General features: G+C 43.1%; 1 protein-coding gene across 1 annotated transcript in view; it reads left to right on the top strand.

The window, feature by feature from the left end:
* Positions 1 to 1,809: 1,809 nt before the first annotated feature.
* Positions 1,810 to 19,358, top strand: part of CDYL2 (chromodomain Y like 2) — a 119,242-nt gene continuing 101,693 nt past the window's right edge. The window contains exon 1 of the mRNA XM_060253667.1: positions 1,810 to 2,070. Within this exon, the coding sequence (XP_060109650.1) occupies positions 2,047 to 2,070 (24 nt within the window). The 5' untranslated portion in view covers positions 1,810 to 2,046. The remainder of the gene's footprint in view (positions 2,071 to 19,358) is intronic.

The raw sequence follows: 19,358 nt of genomic DNA, 5'->3' as shown, positions 1-19,358 counted from the left end.
GCACTACGTTCCAGCTCACAAAATCTTTTGGAAATCCCTGGGCCCAAGGAGGCCAAATTAAAAAAACCAGGAAGCAGGCCTTCTCTTTAAAGGCACACCAATGGTGGAATCAGCTACCAGAAGAGGTGCGGGCCCTACGGGATCTTAATCAGTTCCGTAGGGCTTGCAAAACCGCCCTCTTCCAACTAGCCTTTTAAGATGAACTTGGAATTAACATCAAGCCATCTTGTATATACTGCGACTGTAGCACCATTATATTTTTAGATTGATGATTTTAATGTTAACTTATATATTGTATAATTTATACTGCTGTTTATTGATTGTATTACTTTGTTTTATTGTTATACCATGATATTTTATATCATGCTTTGTAAGCCGCCCTGAGCCTGCTTCAGTGGGGAGGGCGGGGTATAAATAAAAACTTATTATTATTATTAGAATTTAGCAGATCACTTTGGCCAGGGAATCTTGTTCTTCACTGACTTTATTCTGATCAGTTTTGCAGTTTGGTTTATGGTTAGCAAACCATCAAGGTACAGAGGAAACACACTTCATATTTGGGGTAGCTTTTTAATAGCTATAAAAACCCAGCACACTCTTGAGGATGATGGTTGCATTTAAGGGAACAGGTGTGTGGATGGGGCACCTTTTTGTTTACACTGAGCTAGGTTTGCAGTCCGACCTCTCTGCTCACAATCTGAGTTCGATCCCGGCAGAAGCTGGGTTCAGGTGGCTCAAGATTGACTCAGCCTTCCATTCTTCCGAGGTTGGTAAACTGAGTACCCAGCTTGCTGGGGGAAAAGTGTAGATGACTGGGGAAGGCAATGGCAAACCACCCTGTAAAAAGTCTGCTGTGAAAACGTCGTGATGTAATGTCACCCCCAAGTCCGAAACGACTGATGCTTGCACACCTTTACCTTTTTAGGTTTCAGGAGGTGCTCTTCCACTGAGACATCCTAGGTTCAAGAATCCTCTACACCAAGGAGAGCTTGCCTCACTGCCTTGCTGGCTTTTCTCAGTGTCCCTGTAGAATAAAGCCAGCAAGGCAGTGAGGCAAGCTCTCCTTGGTGGAGAGGATTTTCCATGGCTCTTGACTTTGGCTTGCTCCTCATGGTGGTACACCTCATGGTGCTCAGCTTGGATGCGCTTGCTGCCACTTCTCTCAATCAAAGGTCCCAGCCTTAAAACTGTTGAGACTTTATATTCGGTCCTGCCTCTTCCTGTCACATGACTCTGATCCCATATGTATACACTTCAGAGGGTCCCAGTTCAGGGAAGCTTGAAACCCCATAGTCCAGCACACACCTGTGGCCTTTGAGATGGGAGTGGGATGAATCTGGAAAAAGGAGGTTCAACTAGCCTCCAAAGGGAGGCTGGCTCTACCCAGAACCCACATCCCTGGTCCTCTAAGATCTCCTCCAAACCCAAGCTTCCAGAATACCTCCCCCCCACACTCCATAGGTAGGTGGATACATTTGGATGGAAGAATCCTGAGGAGTGGTGTAGCCCTGACTTTTCCATGCTTTTCCTTTTTTTTGCTTCCAAGAAAAACCAACGGGTGCAGGAGGAGAGGGGGAGACCTCGCTTGCCGGCGGGGGGCGCTGGTTTTGGGCACGTAGGGTGCGGAGGGATCGGCCTTCTTTTTGACACCCCCACTTGGCATGGGGGGGGGAGGTTCCTGAAGGCAGAGCCACACGCGCGCAGACACACACTCGCACACAGGCGCGCACGCATGCATAATACTCTCCTTGGCTCGCACACATCCAAGAGCGTTGCTCTCTGCTCTAGAGCTGCCGCTGCTGGTTACGCCAGCCCCGCCGCCTGCCTCTCGCCGTCTCCCTTCGCCTCGGATTCTGCGCACACAGGCAGCCCCAAAGCCTGTCATTCTGCACAACACAGTTGGGTGGTTTTTTTTTTCCCTCTCCCTTTCCTCCTCTTCCCCTCGCTCAAGCCGGAGAGCGAGTGGGGGGGAGAGAGGGGGAAGGGGGGGAGCCGAGAGCCAGAAGAGGCGAGAAGGCGCACCGGAGCCAAGTCCCGCAGCCCAGCATGGCTTCGGGGGACCTTTACGAGGTACGCCCCAGCCCGGCCGCCCGGCTAGAGGGCAGCCGGCGACAGGAGACGGGCAGGGAGAAGAGGGGAAAGGGGCAGCCCGGCCAAAGCTGCGGAGGCTGGTGGGGAGGAAATGCCCTTCGCTTGGGGATCCCCGCGGAGCTCTCTCTTCTCTCCGCTTTCTTTTTTAGTTCCTGAAGATCGGGGAGGAAATGGCCAAGGCGAGGGCTTGGGGAGGCGGAGGCAAGCGGGGAAGGCGAGAGGCAGAGAGCTGCGGCGGCGAAGGGCTTGGGCTGGCGGAGGGATGGAGCGCTCCCCCTCCTCTCTCTTTCTCTCCCTCGACTTTCTGGGGGGTAGGGGGGTGCTTGGTGCTCAGCAGGCCTCGGGAGGGCGAGGAGGGGGGTCCGAGGTAGCAGTCCGAGGGGAAGGGAGACCCGAGCGAGGCGCCCACGGGGCAGAAAGTCCGGGGAAAGAAGTCCTTGGGCGCTCGGGACGCCCCCCCCAACCCAACCCCCCGCGGTGGATTGCGCCCAGGCGCAAAGTCTGCGGAGGGGTGGGGGGAGGAGGAGCTACCTCGGTTAGCCTGCCCGCCTTTCTCAGTGAGGGGCTGGTGCAAAGAGGGGCTAAGCAGTGGGAGGAGCCTAATCAGTCGCAGATGCATGCTGGGGGATTGGGGGTGGGCCCTCGAGAATGAGAGCAGGAGGAGCTGTCAAAGTTTGGCAAGGTCTTTCTGAGAGGTCTTGGGGGTGGGGGAGTGGAAGCAAAGATGGGGCTGCTTGGGTTAGATCATCTTGGGAGTCCTTGCAAACGTCATTGCTGTAATGAAATGTCATTGGTGATTGAGGGCATATCTGCACAGGAAATCCTCCTCTCTGGCCATGCTATGTTTGAGTGGTGGACTGCAAGGGCAGGAAGCCCAAGAGTACCCTGTTTGAGCAAGTGGATTATACTCTACTTCCGTGTTGGAACTCTGATACCCATGTTGACCCCATTATTCTTCTGGTCTTCTTGTTTGGACAACTGGGATTGAGTGTAGGAGTTGGCACAGTTGCGATGTGGCTAGCTGGAAACATAATGTGCTGCATTGGTGCATCTACAACCCAACAAAAACCGCAAGTGACCATGTCTACATGTTGTCATATAGCTGACCTCAGCATTTTACTGGATTGGCTGCGTTCTGTAGCAAGCCTTCCCACTTCCTCTATATGGATTCCACCAAGTAGATGTAAATAATTTCTGGATCCATTGCCCATTACAAACTTCTAAAATGTGGATCTGACCAAGGGATGACAATGGAATCTTGGTGATGTATCTTTAGTCCCATCATCTGAATTTAATGTTGTCTATTTGTGAAAGCATAACTATAGAGTTAAGTCTTAACAATGCTAAAAGTATGATGCAGAAAAAAAATCGCTACAATATGATGCAGAGGAAAAAGTTGGTTACAGTTCAGGTTGGTCCAAAAATTTGATTGACAGGTAGAGAGTCTAAACCTAGTACTCTGAGGGCTGGTTCAAATATTGCAACAAATTATCATCTGCTCAGTAAGTTTCTGGTTCAGTAGTGAAAGATCACCTAGAAGATTTCCTTCTTTTAAGAACAGTCACTGTGTAAAGATTTTTCACTCAATTAATAGCTTCGTTTATAGCCTATTAATTGATTATTTAATGGGTTGGAGTCAATGTCAAGGTTTTAATGGTGATTAATCCCATATTTTACCAGTTAGAATGCTGGGACATGTTTTATTGCAATGTGAACCATATGATTTTGCTAATAACCTGCCTGATACATTGACAGAAGTGATATTTTGAAGGTATTTGACAATTTCCATAGTCTATGACAAACAAATTGACTTTGCCTTAAAATATAATGTGACAAAGATTATGTGTTTATCATGGTGGTTGCAAGCCAGCAAATCATGTGGGCACTTAGATCTTGGTACCAGTCAAGGAGGGCAAAGAACCATCAGCACAAATCATTGACTGGATGACAGTGGGATATTTAATGGATCCCAGTTATTTTCTGAATAAAGAAAAGCAAGCAGATAATCTACAGCAATGACTTCAGCATCACCATCATTGCATGGAGAACAATGTTGATTAAAATCCACTTTGACCCCACATTTCAAGTAATTGTGATCAAACTAATACATTATTGGCATCAGTAAGTCAACTGATGGTTTCAAGACCTATTTCTAATGTGCTCATAGGGTCAAAATTTACCTGGGTTAAGCAGGACATTTGCATCAGTCAACAGATTTATGCTTATCCTGGTTCCATGCCTTGCTGAGCCTCCGGTTTGGTGTAGTGGTTAAGTGCATGGACTGTTAACTGGGTTTGATTTCCCTACTCCTCCACATGCAACTGCTGAAATGTTCTTGGGTCAGTCATAACTCTCTCAGAGCTGTTCTGCTCAAGAGCAGTTTTTGGAGAGCTCTGTCAGCCCCACCTACCTCTCAGAGGGTGTCTGTTGTGGGAAGGGGAAGAGGAAGGAGATTGTAAGCCGCTCTGAGACTCCAAGTGATGGGTAGGGTATAAATCCAATCTCTTCTTCTTTGTGATTATTATGAGTACTCTGAGCTTGAAGGAAAGATAGGCTAAAAATGTATCTAATAAAACATAACATGGATTTTGCACTTTCTTTTCTCAACTCAGCAGAGCAGATTTCATTTCTCAGTAGTGTAGAGGTAGCTAGGAAAGTTGCGTTGTTGGTCTTCTGTGGAGGATTAAAAAAGTAAGTCAAGATATGGAAGAACACTCAGGTTCTTCCCTGTGCAGTTTATTGATGTACCCTTGGAAAGCAATTAATGCTTAAATGACTGTTGGGTCCACTCTGTATTTCTTCTTGAACAAACTGAATCTCTTGCAGTGACATTAGATGACCAGGAGTTAGTTCTGATTGGATTCATCTTCACTTGAGACTTGTTGCTTAAGCAGCTTGTGTAGCTTTGAGTTTGTAGTTATTCATGGAGTCATCTTTGCTTTTCTCCAACTCCACCATATTCAGTTATAGTTTCTACATTGATGACTTTCACATTTGATAGCTGCTACATTTGATACATTTGGTTGAGGATGTCTTTTGCAGCTTATCACATCATTCTCCCTTCTTCCTGCTTTAATGAGAAAATTTACATTGTTTCATGGCATATATGCTTAGGTGCTTTCTAGATAAAGCTGGCATGATGTTCATATGGACATAGTAATACATTCTCTAATGCAGGTATTTCAAGATTGTGAGGTAGAATTACTGATCAATCTTATACTGTATTGAACATCCATTGAGTACCAAGTGGAATTTCTGCGAGTAAATGCAATGCCAAGGGCAAGAATAATCATTAAAATCATTTTTCGCTATGCAGTTAAGCCAACTCTAATGCTAGAGGAATTTTAGACAAAACATTATGGGGTTGGATCAAAATAGTGGAGCTGGATCCAAAGTCTCCTTCCTACTGCAGAAGGAGTTATTCCATTCATTGAAAACAGTCTTCAATGCACAGAGGGAGTATTCTGATCATGTAAGGATTTTTTTGGTAGGTGGATGGACATTTGCAGATTCAACCCTACAGCTTTTGCCCTTCTGCTTTCAGCAGATTTAAGTAATATGATGACTGGTAAATATTTACATCCATTAGAGTGAGGAAGGTGAAAATGTGTTTCTTTTACACTTGTCAGCAAACACAACCGAAGCATACCTTTTGACCTGACACATGGTGATTATCCATCACCTTGATACTAGAACCTAGGTACATTTTTTGTTTACAGGTTTGGGTTAATAGCCAGAAAGATCTTCTATGCTGTAAGAGGGAAGAGCCTTCGGTTATGAGGTTCAAAAGCACTCTTTATTTGATACATTCTACTGGTATGGGACTTTGATTAAACAACTGGTTAATCCAGCTAGCCAACAGGTGATGGAAAACAATTGGTGATGAAAAGCACCATCTCAGCTGAGTTGCGGTGACCCTGTAGGGCAGGGATGTCAAACCTGTGGCCTGAGTGCTGGATTAGCCCCTCCCCCCCCATCTGCTTCCTTCTCTCTCTTGCTTCCTTCTGCATCACAGCTTTCTTTGGTAGGCTTGCTCAATTGCACAGGAGGTACAGAGCAAAGCCTCTATATCCTCCATTGGCTGACCAGCACATGAACCTCAGTGGGGTAGGGCGGGATATAAATCGAATAAAATAAATAAATAAATAAATAAATAAATAAATAAATAAATAAATAAATAAAATTATGTACCAAAGCTTGCAATGCCCAGCCATTTCATGTTTTCACCTGGGTCTTAGGCTCAAAGCATTGATGATGAGATTTCTGTAATGAATGTCAATAAATCAAACATTAGTTTGCAACTTACAGATACACACCTGAACCACACTTGAATGACATACTAAAGATATGGACATGGTCTCCAGATTTTGATGCAATAATTCAAAGCAAGAGGTATCCATTATCAGAAACTATTAAATAAAATATTGCAAGAGTGCTAATCTTTTAAACATCTTGTAAGTTTTAAAAAAATCTTTAATTGCATTCATGTCCTTCGTAAAGTTTATATCTTCACTACCTGGCATTACATTTAATGACACACACAGCCTGGCCCAACAAGGTCTCATTTATGTCAGATCCAGCCCTCATAACAAATGATTTCAACACCCCTGCAGGGTCTTCAAAGCAAGAGATGAACAGATGTGATTTGCCATTGCCTTCCCCTGAATAGCAACTCTGGACTTCCTTGGTGGTCTCCCATCCAAGTACTAACCAGGGTTGACTATGTTCAGGGCTTTCTTTGAGCAGGAATGCACAGAAACGCAGTTCTGGCTGGCTTGGCATCAGGGGGTGTGGCTTAATATGCAAATAAGTTCCTGCTGGGTTTTTCCTACATAAAAGTCCTGTGCAAAACAATGGTGACATCAGGGGGTGTGATGTAGTATGTATATGAGTTCCTGCTGGGCTTTTTCTACGGAAAAAAAAAAGCCCTGACCCTGCTTAATTTCCAAGGTCTGAGATGATTGAGCTAGCCTGGGCCATTCAAGTCGGGGCCAACATATACCAAAAAGCCAACAAAGAAAAACCCTTGCATCAAAATTGCTTTCTTAAGTTGTGAAGAATATTTTGAAGCTGTTTCATTTATTTATTTAAAATATGAATATCCTAATTCCTACCAGTTAACAGGACTGCAAGAAGCTTGCATCAGTGAAAGCAACTACAATCTCTATTAACAGAAATACAAATAAAAAGACAGACCACAACCTCCACTCACAAGCTGTCCAAAACATGGTGGGAAAACTCCAGCTTTAGAGAGCCTCCAAATCATTGGAAGGTTAGGGCTTTTGTCACTTCTTTGGGAAGCCTGGTCCATAGCACATGAGTAGCTACTGAGAAAGCCTGAGCAGAAACTGTTCTCAGTTACTTGACATAGGAATTGTTAATAATCCATGGTCTGATGACTGGAGGTGCCTTGTTGGCACATTCTGTATGAGCAGAGGCATTCTTGCAGATGTGAGAGTCCCAGCAAAAGCTGCAAAGAACCAATATGGTGCAGTAGTTAGGATGCTGGACTAAGACTCTGGAGCCATGGGTTCCAATCCTCATTCAGCCTGGTAAGCTCACTATTATTTATTTATTTATTTATTTATTTATTTATTTATTTATTTATTTATTTATTTATTTATTTATTTATTTATTTATTTAATGACTTCTATCCCGGCCTTCCCAACAAGTGGCTCAGGGCGGCTTACAACACAGGAATCTAACATAAATAGGAGTTAAGCATAAAGCATTTAAATTTAAGCATTAAAACATTTAAAACATTGAACCATTTAAAACATTTAGGTAATACTAGGCTAATTACACCCTCTCACCTTTACCAACCTCATAGAATTACTAAGAGGGTAAAATGGCAGAGGGGAAACCTCTGAGCTCTTTGAAAGAAAGGAGGATAAAAATGTAATAGAGGTAGTATCTTACTTGGACATGTCATGCTTTATTCCCTTCCCTTTCTGGATGTTGAAAGCGCTCTGAAGACATTAACCTTAATACTATTAATTAGGTGCAGATTTTATTTTAATATGATGCACTAGAGAATGTCTTGATAATGTCCTCACTTTACACTGCTTAGTACTGGCGATGGTGCTCACAGAATATGCTGAGATGATAATGATAATTAGTTTTGCCGATGTAGTAATCGGTAATGGCTTTAAAATACTATTATGGTCTTGGTGATCAATAGTTCTGGCTAACTGGGATATTATGGACCATCGGGATGACAAAAATTTATCTTAACCTTTTCCCATGCTTCTGTAAGAGCAAAAAAACTTAAACAAGGTTAGACAACAGCTTTTGCATAGCTAAAATGGTGTCAGGATTAGCCCAGCACAGTTTTATTCTATTTTTTTCCCCCAAAGTAATGCATAGTCAGTATCTTTTTGGCAAAGATATTGCAAGATGACAGTTATGGTCGATTGCTGTTCCAGAGTAGTAACCTATCTCCTATGGAACATACTTCTGAATGGAAATGTCATAGGTAGAACAAAACCCATTTTAAATATGCAGAAGTACCAATTTACAGGTGGGATTCTGACACATTTTGTTCATTTCAAAGGAGAAACGTGAAACATGGACTTAACTCCTTCCCTGAAACCTATGAGTCTTAATAGTTCTTAGCATTGCAGGATTGTGTCTTGTGTTTTTAATCTTTGTAACACATTAGAATTGTGTTTATGGTTTGTAAATTTGGTATATTAAGATGAAGATACATCAAATCAAAAAGAACGTATTGGTATGTTCAACAACGTCAAGTGACAATCAAACTAGTCACAATGTTTTATATTTTCCCGATGTGTGTTTCAGTATAAAAATGTCTCCTAGTGATGTAGGCTTGAAATATGGTCTGCCATGCTTCTTGAAAGGTGGTGAGTTATTTGTCATTTACACTACAGAAGGAGCTTAGAAGAACCTGAAAGAACTAGAAATATGCCTTTACGTCTGAGGAATCTAGCCATCAACCTTTTGGAAAGGCTGACAGGAAAGTGTAAATTCTGAAAAAAGCAGAAAAAAGTGATGTCAGTGCTTAATTAAGATCTCTCAATTAACAGATTGCCAAAGTTATTAACTGAAGAGTCCTTATCACAAATGATTAAAGAAAAAAACATGGCTAGCTTGTTTTGGATTCAAAATCACTCACTGATCTTTCTGGGGAAACATTTTTGGCAGCATTAATAAGTAACCTCACTCTACTGTTTTCATCTTTTAACATCATCACACAAATAAATCTGATTGGTTAATACCCTTCACTGTATGGACCTTGATTGGTTGGGGTCATCCATGTGTCTCAGCTGACTTTGTTCTCATTCACTAACGTCATGATATAGCCAAATCTGATTGGCTATGTGCAGTGAAATGAAACCATTCTCTGCATCATCGTCAACAACAGTCCTTGTTATGAAAGGTAGGTTAGTCCGGCTGTACATTCTCAGGTTTAGGATGGAGACAAAGGATGAGCAAAAGGCTTCATAGGAAAGGTGTATTTTAAGGGAAAGAGAGATTTGAAAGGAGAGGGATTTACTAGCCAGGGATCAGTGTTCACAGAGCAATTTCAGGTCCAGGTATCAAAATCCAGTTCCACAGTTCAGACACAAAGTAGACAACACTCACAGCTACAGATCTGAAGGGCAATCCAAGAGCAAGAATACAAAGGTACAGGCCAGTGTCAGAGATGTAAATCCAAAGCAAAGGCAGAAAGGCCAGAAACTATCAGATGACTTGATTCCACACAGCCACTCCCTTCTCTGTTGCTTTTAAGCACCATGCTGCTCAACAGCCTGTATTGCATCATGTACCTACTGGCTGCCTCAGTCCTGCTCCTGTAAGCATGCATCCTCACTTCTGGGTTGGTGCTCTGCTGCCAGGAGAATGCTACACCTCCTGTCTTGCAGGTCTCTCCCCATCACTCTTGCACAGCATTCCCAAGGCTCTGGTGATGGGGGAGTGAACTGATCAGCAACTGGCTCTCTGTTGCAAGCTCAGGGTTGGGGGCAGGCCTGAGGGGCCAATGGACTGGTTCCTGACTGAGGATCTGTGTCTGGTCCCCCAGAGACTGCCTTCTCCTGCTGTCTGTGGGTTGGGGTCCAGTCCGCTGGCTAATGTTTCTCAGAGGAGTCTTCTGTATTCCTTTGCTCTGCTGGGAGGTTGTTCCGGGCTTATGTGAGGGAGAGACAGGTTGGAATAGATTCAGGAAACAGAAGAGCTTTGGATGACTGCTTTTGGTGACGTTGAAGAAGTAAAGGTCAAGGGCAAGTTGTGAGAGCAAAAAGATAGCAGGGAGCAAAGTCATAGAGGGTTTTAAATTAAAATATTTCAATACCTCCCTTTCTTACAAGCATCTGAGGACCCAACATAGGTAACAACAATATCAAAGCAGTCTAAAATGATTGGATATGCAATAAACATTAAATCACATATAAGATACATTAAAGGCCTCATTCCTTGCTGGCAGGATTTTCCTCCGTTGCTCAGACTTTGAAGGTAAGGATGAGAAGTTTGTGCCAGATCTTGGAGTGAACAAGAAGCCGGTGTAGGGGTTTTTAAGAAGGTTGTCACTTAGTTCAAACAATGAGAGAATGCTTTGTTCCCAGTTTGAGTCCCAAGTATGACAATTAAAAAAAAACAGAGAGAGAGAAGAACCTGTCATAAGCAATGAGAATAATTACCAGAATGTGAACCAGATTTTTATTTATTTATTTAGTCATTCATTCATTTTGCCAAAGGGTTGGAAAGGAAGGGCTGTATTTTTGCAGTGTTCTTAAGGGACAAGGGAGACAGTATCAGGACTAAAAAGGGGAAAAAGTCAAACCCTGTTCTATTTGGTGGATGTTGACTGTGTAACATGCTCACTAGTTGGCTAGAATTGTTTAGGTGATCAATAGTGTAATTGAGTCACACACTTCTAAGTCCATTGAAGTGATGTGGTGTAATTCAGGACAAAGAAGCAAGCAAAAGGGTAAATGGCAGCACATCAGCAGATAAGAGTAAAACTGACCCTAATAAGATTATATATAAGATTATATATTCACAACCCCAAGAGTTTGCAAAAAACTATTTCTAAAGTCCACTCCACTATTTTTGCTCCCACGAAACGGGAAATGAGAACAACCACCACCATTTCTTGTTGACTCACCTCCGGGTACTTATAGGGTTCTTAGCACTGCCTTTACAAGTTCCAGGTAATTTTGGGGTGGTGTTTGGGGTGAGTGGGGTTTAGGGAAGTTATGATATCACTTCAGGGTGATGTTCTAGACTTCCTTTCCTCCCTCTGTGGTCTTTATGAGACAGAGACTATTGGAGATGTCTAGAGTTATCACTGTGTGCAGGCTGTTTTCTTTCTCTCCTGATCCTCAATTCCTTGGGGGTAGGAAAGTTTGCTTCTTCAAAAAGACTATAATTTTTCCTGTGGTTAATGTATGCAAATTCTATAGCACATCTATAAAATTTAGAAGTATAAATATAGAACTTCTCTGCAAAATTTCAAATGTACTTATACTTTAGAGAGAGTTGCAGACCGTTGAATCTCATGTTACCTTAGCACATGGATGTTTGCCTGTCTGAGTCATATAAAATAATAAATGCTAAAATCAGAAAACTTTTTGTACTAAAGAAAATAAAGTGTATTTTTTGAACTTAAACAGGCTGATGTAACTACAATAGTTAGAACTATCAGCATATTTGGACAGCAAGTTAAATTTTATAACATTGAAAACACTAAACTTTAATAATTTATTACTATCAAATACATATGGCATGTTAATGTTGCCAGAATTATTATTTATTAATTATATTGTTAATTAATTACATTATTTAAACAACCATATCCTGTTCACTGCCTCAGAGACCCTGAGTTGAGTTGAAATACAGCACAGAGATATTTTAAATAAATAAAATAAATCCTTAGCAATATGTTGTATTTTTCAACAGTGTGTATATAAATTATCTAGTCCTGTCTTCCTTAATGTTTTTATTGTGTATATTCTGAGTGGCTAAGATCTTGCCCTAAAGGGCAGCCCATTAATTCCAAAAGAAAAAAAACCAATTGAAGTTTTGTTGGCACCTCCCATCCGAAAAGCTGATTTTTCCATCCTCCTCCTCTCCTTCCTGGGACTTCAGATCTCTAATGGTACAGCCAAGCCTTTATGTAAACTCAGCAAGTCCCACTGAGTCTAAGAAGACTCAGTCTCAAATAAATGTGTTTAGGATTGCAGCCAAAGTGAAACATAAGAAGAACCAGGAATCAGATTCAGTGGAAGCTCACTGGAGCGCAGCTCCTGAACCTTTCTGAGAGTTCCACCTTCTCCTCCTGAGAGTTCCATCTCCTTGTCCATTGAATAGTATGTGCAGCTGCATAACAATCCCTGAATGAGCTCCACCACCTATTTTTCTACAAAACAACCCCTGAGAAGAACTATCTAGTCCAACCGTCCAGTTTCCCATGGGGTCCATCCATATACCTTCAGAAAATCTACAAGCGGGGCATGAAGTCCACAGTTTACTCTATTCTTTGCCCCCCCCCCACACACACACACTAATAAGAACATAAAAGAAGCCATGTTGGATCAGGCCATTGGCCCATCCAGTCCAACACTCTGTGTCACACAGTGGCCAAAAAAATTATACACACACACACACACACATATATATATATATATATATACACACTGTGGCTAATAGGCACTGATGGACCTCTGCTCCATATTTTTATCTAACCCCCTCTTGAAGCTGTCTATGCTTGCGGCAGTGAATTCCACATGTTAATCACCCTTTGGGTGAAGAAGTACTTCCTTTTATCTGTTTTAACCTGACTGCTCAGCAATTTCATCAAATGCCCACGAGTTCTTGTATTGTGAGAAAGGGAGAAAAGGAGAAAAGGACTTCTTTCTCTACTTTCTCCATCCCATGCATAATCTTTAAACCTCTATCATGTCACCCCGCAGTCGACGTTTCTCCAAGCTAAAGAGCCCCAAGCGTTTTAACCTTTCTTCATAGGGAAAGTGTTCCAAACCTTTAATCATTCTAGTTGCCCTTTTCTGGACATTTTCCAATGCTATAATATCCTTTTTGTGACCAGAATTACACACAGTATTCCAAATGAGACCGCACCATCGATTTATACAGGGACATTATGATACTGGTTGATTTGTTTTCAGTTCCCTTCCTAATAATTCCCAGCATGATGTTGGCCTTTTTTATTGAAATCGCACACTGTCTTGACATTTTCAGTGAGTTATCTACCATGACGCCAAGATCTCTCTCTTGGTCAGTCTCTGCCAGTTCACACCCCATCAACTTGTATTTGTAGCTGGGATTCTTGGCCTCAATGTGCATTACTTTGCACTTGGCCACATTGAACCTCATCTGCCACGTTGACCTTCACTCACCCAGCCTCAACAGATCCCTTTGGAGTGCCTCACAATCCGCTCTGGTTCTCACCACCCTGAACAATTTAGTGTCATCTGCAAACTTGGCCACTTCACTGCTCACTCCCAACTCCAAATCATTTATGAACAAGTTAAAGAGCATGGGACCCAGTACTGAGCCTTGTGGCACCCCACTGCTTACCGTCCTCCACTGCGAAGACTGCCCATTTATACTCACTCTCTGCTTCCTATTAATTAGCCAGTTTTTGATCCACAAGAGGACCTGTCCTTTTACTCCATGACTCTCGAGCTTACTAAGGAGCCTTTGGTGAGGAACTTTATCAAAAGCTTTCTGGAAGTCAAGGTAAACAACATCTATTGGGTCCCCTTTGTCCACATGTTTGTTCACCCCCTCAAAGAACTGTAACAGGTTAGTGAGGCAAGAACTTCCCTTACAGAACCCATGCTGAGTCTTCCTCAATAACTTGTGTTCATCAGTGCGCCTACTCATTCTGTCCTTGATAATGGTTTTTACCAACTTTCCCGGTATTGAAGTCAGACTGACTGGCCTGTAATTTCCCAGATCTCCTCTGAAACCCTTTTTAAAGATGGGGGTGACATTTGCTACCTTCCTGTCCTCAGAAACGGAGGCAGATATCAGAAGATCCACAAGTTCAACTTTGAGTTTTTTCAGAACTCTTGGATGTATGCCATCCGGACCTGGTGACTTATTAGTTTTTAATTTGTCTATCAGTTGTAGGACCTCCTCTCTTGTCACCTCAATCTGACTCAGGTCTTTCAACACCCCTTCCAAAATTAGTGGTTCTGGAGCGGGCAAATACTTCTCGTCTTCCACAGTGAAGACGGAAGAAAAAAATGCATTCAGCTTCTCAGCCATTTCCCTATCCTCCTTCAGTAATCCTTTTACACCTTGGTAATGATATCCCGTCATTCATAAATGTTCCTATCACATCTACTATGGAGACGCCAGCCTATCGCCTCCTGCCTCAGCGAGGGCAGCTAAATATACATTAGTCTCTTCGGGGGTCTGATACAGTAGATACGGTCTGATACGGTAGATGAGCAGGGGACCACTGCAGATTTGAAGTCTTTCCCAATCACACAGGCACCAGAGAACGTAACAGCAAACTATAGTTACTGTAATGTACTGAGAACCGAGACGGTTTGAAGGCAACATAGTTTATTCAGTAGCACATTACAAGGGAGAGAACACGCGGGCCGGGCCCCGCTTATATACATTGCCCGGAACAGCCCCCTCCTCCGACCAGGCCAATCCGGGTCGGTCAAATTTCCCGCCACAGATCGTGATGGGCGGGGCGTATGGCGAGCTCCATCCGGGGACCCGGGGGTCACCTTCAGTCGCGATCGCCATGTGGCCTGATCACTTATGTTCAATACATAACATTTACAAAATAGGTTTTAACTGGGGGATGGGATGTATATACAGAGGCTAGTTTGTATCTTGTAGGAATAACATTCTCTATACAGTATGTCGGCTAGACCCTCCAGCAATGCTCTGAGATATTTCAGGGTACACAGTGCTTCTATTAATCCACTCTCCTAAACTTTAATCAGGCTGGCCTCTTGGGCTTTGAGTGCCTGGTCCCTCGAGTCGTCTGGTTTGACAAGCCCCAGCTCTCCTGACTCCCTCACACCCATGACTCTCTCTCAGACACCTTATAAACTCCTAGGAGCAGTGTATCATATGTCTGTGACCACTAAGGTCTTCCACATAGACACTCTCTGTCACCTTCCTCTTCCTTAGAGGGCACTCGTGACCTAGAGATATGCCTCACGCTTAGCTACCTGGCTGATTTCACAGAGTGTATATAGAGCTTCACTTCACACCAAGCCTCTCTCACACTTTCTCAGTCCAACTCCCCCTTTCTGACCATTTTTTTTCCTGACAGTTAACCCCTGAGCCCGTTAGCTGTCACTCAGGACTTGAGAGTTCTGAGCAACTCTGGCCCCCACCTTCGGGTCACATGACTCAGGGGTCTCTGAGTCCTCAGCTTCTCCATTAACCCTTTTATTCCATCACAGTTCCATTTAGCCATCATGGCCAATGGGTGTTGAAGTCCTCCATGAATTTGTCTAGTCCTTCTTCAAAATCTTGTATGCTAGGGTCATTTAGAAAGAATCAAAGAGAGCCAATGACATTAAGTGGCTCTATTGGCCTGAATGGGAATTCGATCTCTGACACAATCCGGTGACAGGAAATGGCCAGGCAAAATTGGGAGCCACCCTGAAGGCATAACAGTGATTGAGGGTGCCAATATGATGCACACTGGTTAGAATACTGAACTAGAATTTGGTAGAGTTGGCTTCCAATCCTACTCTGAAACACAATTGGTAACCTTGGCCAGTCATCAACTTTCATCCTAACATCTCTCACTGGGTTATCAGTATGGTGGTAAAGTTGACAAAGAGTTAATTTGTGGGAGGGAGGCCATCTGCCTTCTGGTGGAGTCTAGAAAAAAGAACCTGCAATGGTGATTGTTATAGGCTTACCAATCCCCAGGTGCAGCGGGAGTTCTTCCACTTTCCCAGGCTCCTTCCCGCCCCCAGTCAGCTGGCCAGCAGGGGGAAGCCCCGCCTCCAGAGGACCATGTGCCTTTCCACCTCCGGAGGCTTCAGTCTCCGATTGAAAGGCTTCCCCTCGGGATGGTTTGTCTGTATTGCTGTGAAGAAGTTGGCAGCAACTCGTGAGTTGAGAGGCCAATCCCCTGCTTCAGACTCACAGAAACAGGGTGCGGGGAGGGAAACGTCTGCTGAGCATTTCATTATTCCCTATGTGGAGATCGATTCTCATAGAGTATAATAGGGAATTGATCTGGAGGTTTCGGGGGCTCTGGGGAAGCTGTTTTTTGAGGTAGAGGCACCAAATTTTCAGTATAGTATCTAGTGCCTCTCCCCAAAGTACCCCCCAAGTTTCAAAACGATTGGACCAGGGGGTCCAATTCTATGAGCCCCAAAAGAAGGTGCCCCTATCCTTCATTATTTCCTATAGAAGACATTTAAAAAGGTGTGCTATCCCTTTAAATGTGATGGCCAGAACTCTCTTGGAGTTCAATTATGCTTGTCACACCCTTGTTCCTGGCTCTGCTCCCAATGTCTCCTGGCTCTACCCCCAAAGTCCCCAGATATTTCTTGAATTGGACTTGGCAACTCTAGGTTGTTAAGATGACTACTAGAGCTGATACAGTTAGGACTTGTAGGCCCAAGTTGTATATATGAAAATAAAGTCTGTGGAATTCCTTCACAAGTGGAATTAGCCACAGTGTGTGTGTATATATAAAATTTTTTGCCACTGTGTGACACAGAGTGTTGGACTGGATGGGCCATTGGCCTGATCCAACATGGCTTCTCTTATGTTCTTAAGTGGCTGGGATCAGTTCCATGGGGAACCTGAAGGATATTCCTGAGTTCCTGTTATATCAATCACGATGATAAAAAATAAGGTACCATGTATACTTTGAAGAAATAGAGGATAAATAGGCAGGGCTTTTTTGTGCTGGAGCCCACAGGAGCAGAGCTCCAGTTGGGCAGGCCAGAGTTCCGGCTGGCCCAACCCACCGTGTGGCCTAATATGCAAATGAGCTCCTGCTGGGCTTTTTCCTTTAAAAAAAACCACTGTAAATATGTAATTAATAAATGACTGTAACAGGTATTTAAATAAATGCCATGGGGTAGGAATCCCCTTATCTAAAAGCTACTAACCATTTTAGTTCAAGCTTCATTTTACAGTTCTGGCATCCGGTAAGTATGTTGATACAAAGTCCTGCGTGGCTTTAATGACAAACAGAATTAGTAATATGCTCCTCAGTAGTAAATTTTCAGCACTGTTTATTGACACTCATTAAAGCTCTTGCTGTTGACTGGGGATCTTTCCTTATGTGTTCTCCACACCGTGTTCAATTCCAGCATGTACCCATAATGAACAGCTCAACCCTAAAAGCCCTTCATCAACAAAAGTCCTATTAAAGTTAAATAGGACCTTGGCGAATAGAGGTGCTTTAAGATCTAACTGCCAGGCTTTAAACAGGAATGAAGAGTGTTGCTGTGATAGCAAAAGTTAGAGCTTCTGGTTTTAATTGACTGGTTTGTGAAAGGATGAGCACAAGCACGTGTTGAATTAGTTGGAGGAGATCCATTTTCTAATGCTAGTCTTCTAAGTGGAGCAGTTTTCTAGGTCTGTATCATGAGCAAAACAGTTACCTATCCAAAGACTAGGGGTGTGTTCACACACTACACTAAATAATGCATTTTGCAACTGGAGTTTTGCTATTCTTACACAATAAAAATCCAGTTGCAAAACACATTATTTAGAGTAGTGTGAACACAGCCTAAGTGTGGTTTGTTGTTACCTGAATGAAACTGAAACACTCCATTTTGTGTGTTCCTTCATAAGAATGTTGGAATGCTAGTTCAGACCCTTTCCCACACAGTGGTCAACCATGAGCCCTGCAAAGCCATCAAACAGGTCAGACTGCACCATTCAAATGGAGGTTGCAGATGGACCACCCGTAGAAGCCAGTGGGAAGTGCTGTGTATTACAAAGCATACCTGGGTATGCAACTGAAGCCAGCAGTTCACTTCTCAGCAGAGAACTTGCTCTTTCAAAGGGACTGTGAGCATGCTTAAGAACAGGCTGACTCCATAACCCATGTTGGTCCTATGACTGACCAACAGTTAATCCACTTTATCTGGACTGAGTTGGGTGCTTCAACAATTTAGAATTTACTTGCTCACAAACAGGGATTCTAAACAACATTCATCTGTGGCTTAGGATCCCAGTTTGTTGGAACTCCTGTATTCAGATGTCACATCAACTTGTGGCAACATCAAAATCCCTCCTGATCCAAGAATTTTTGAATCTCACCAACCTCCTCAGAAACAAACAATCTGGCAGTAAGTGAAAGGAATTCAATTTGTTTTACAAAGATGCATCACACCATCTCAGGGCTGGACCAGGGTGGGGGCAGAGGGGGTCTAACTGCCAGGCTTTAAACAGGAATGAAGGGGGGCACCAAATGGGGTATGGAGTCCATTCTATTCTATGGGCCCATAAGATAGAATGGGCCCAAAAGGGAGCATCACCTTTTAATTTTGCCCCTCCCCCCTCAAAAAACATGTCGATCCTGTCCTGCACCGTCTAGGGTCCTTCTATGTTACAAGCTCTCTCTTCACACAAGGGATGAGCCAGTGTTTCATATTTCTTTTTTTTTTTAAGTGTGTGTGTGTGTATAATCTCAACAATGGTTTCAGTTCTCTGATTTTTGTTCTTGGATTTGTACATTTGTTTAAACTGCGTTCATAAAGTGCACAGATTTCAATGCAGTTTATATAGTATAACATATATAGACACATATAGAACAGTGCTGATTTGTTATCTGAGTCACAAATAATACGTATTTTGCAGGGGGAAATGGTACAGAAAAACAGAAAAGTGGCATGAATTACCTGTATTAAGCCAACCTCCTTTGTCAGCCTGTTATTGTCCAGCTGTCTGTAGATACAGGCAAGAATCACACAGAAAACTCACATGTAATTGAGAAGATAATATGTGGACTGACAATATTTTATTAGCTGGATCAATTTAAGACAGCCTAAGACACCTTGGCAGTGAGGGCTAGGCCTTCTATTATTTTGCCGGTAGCGTGCTGCTTTGTGTAGCTGAGGGAAATGGTGAAAGTGTTGGAAAGACATGTGATGTGGCTGCATCCTATGAACCTCATGATGTGAAGTCCCTGTTGTGGACTTCCTGTCCCCTGTTGTGTCATGGTAATACAGGAAGTGCCCTTGCAGTTAAAGCAGTAAAAGAATGAGTCCATGAATGTCAGCCCTTGGGCTACAACTAACAAATGATGGGTTTGCTATTAAAGTAGC

This window comes from Heteronotia binoei, chromosome 14, assembly GCF_032191835.1.
Source record: "Heteronotia binoei isolate CCM8104 ecotype False Entrance Well chromosome 14, APGP_CSIRO_Hbin_v1, whole genome shotgun sequence".
Lineage (NCBI taxonomy): Eukaryota > Metazoa > Chordata > Lepidosauria > Squamata > Gekkonidae > Heteronotia > Heteronotia binoei.
This window is presented reverse-complemented; position numbering and strand designations above follow the sequence as displayed.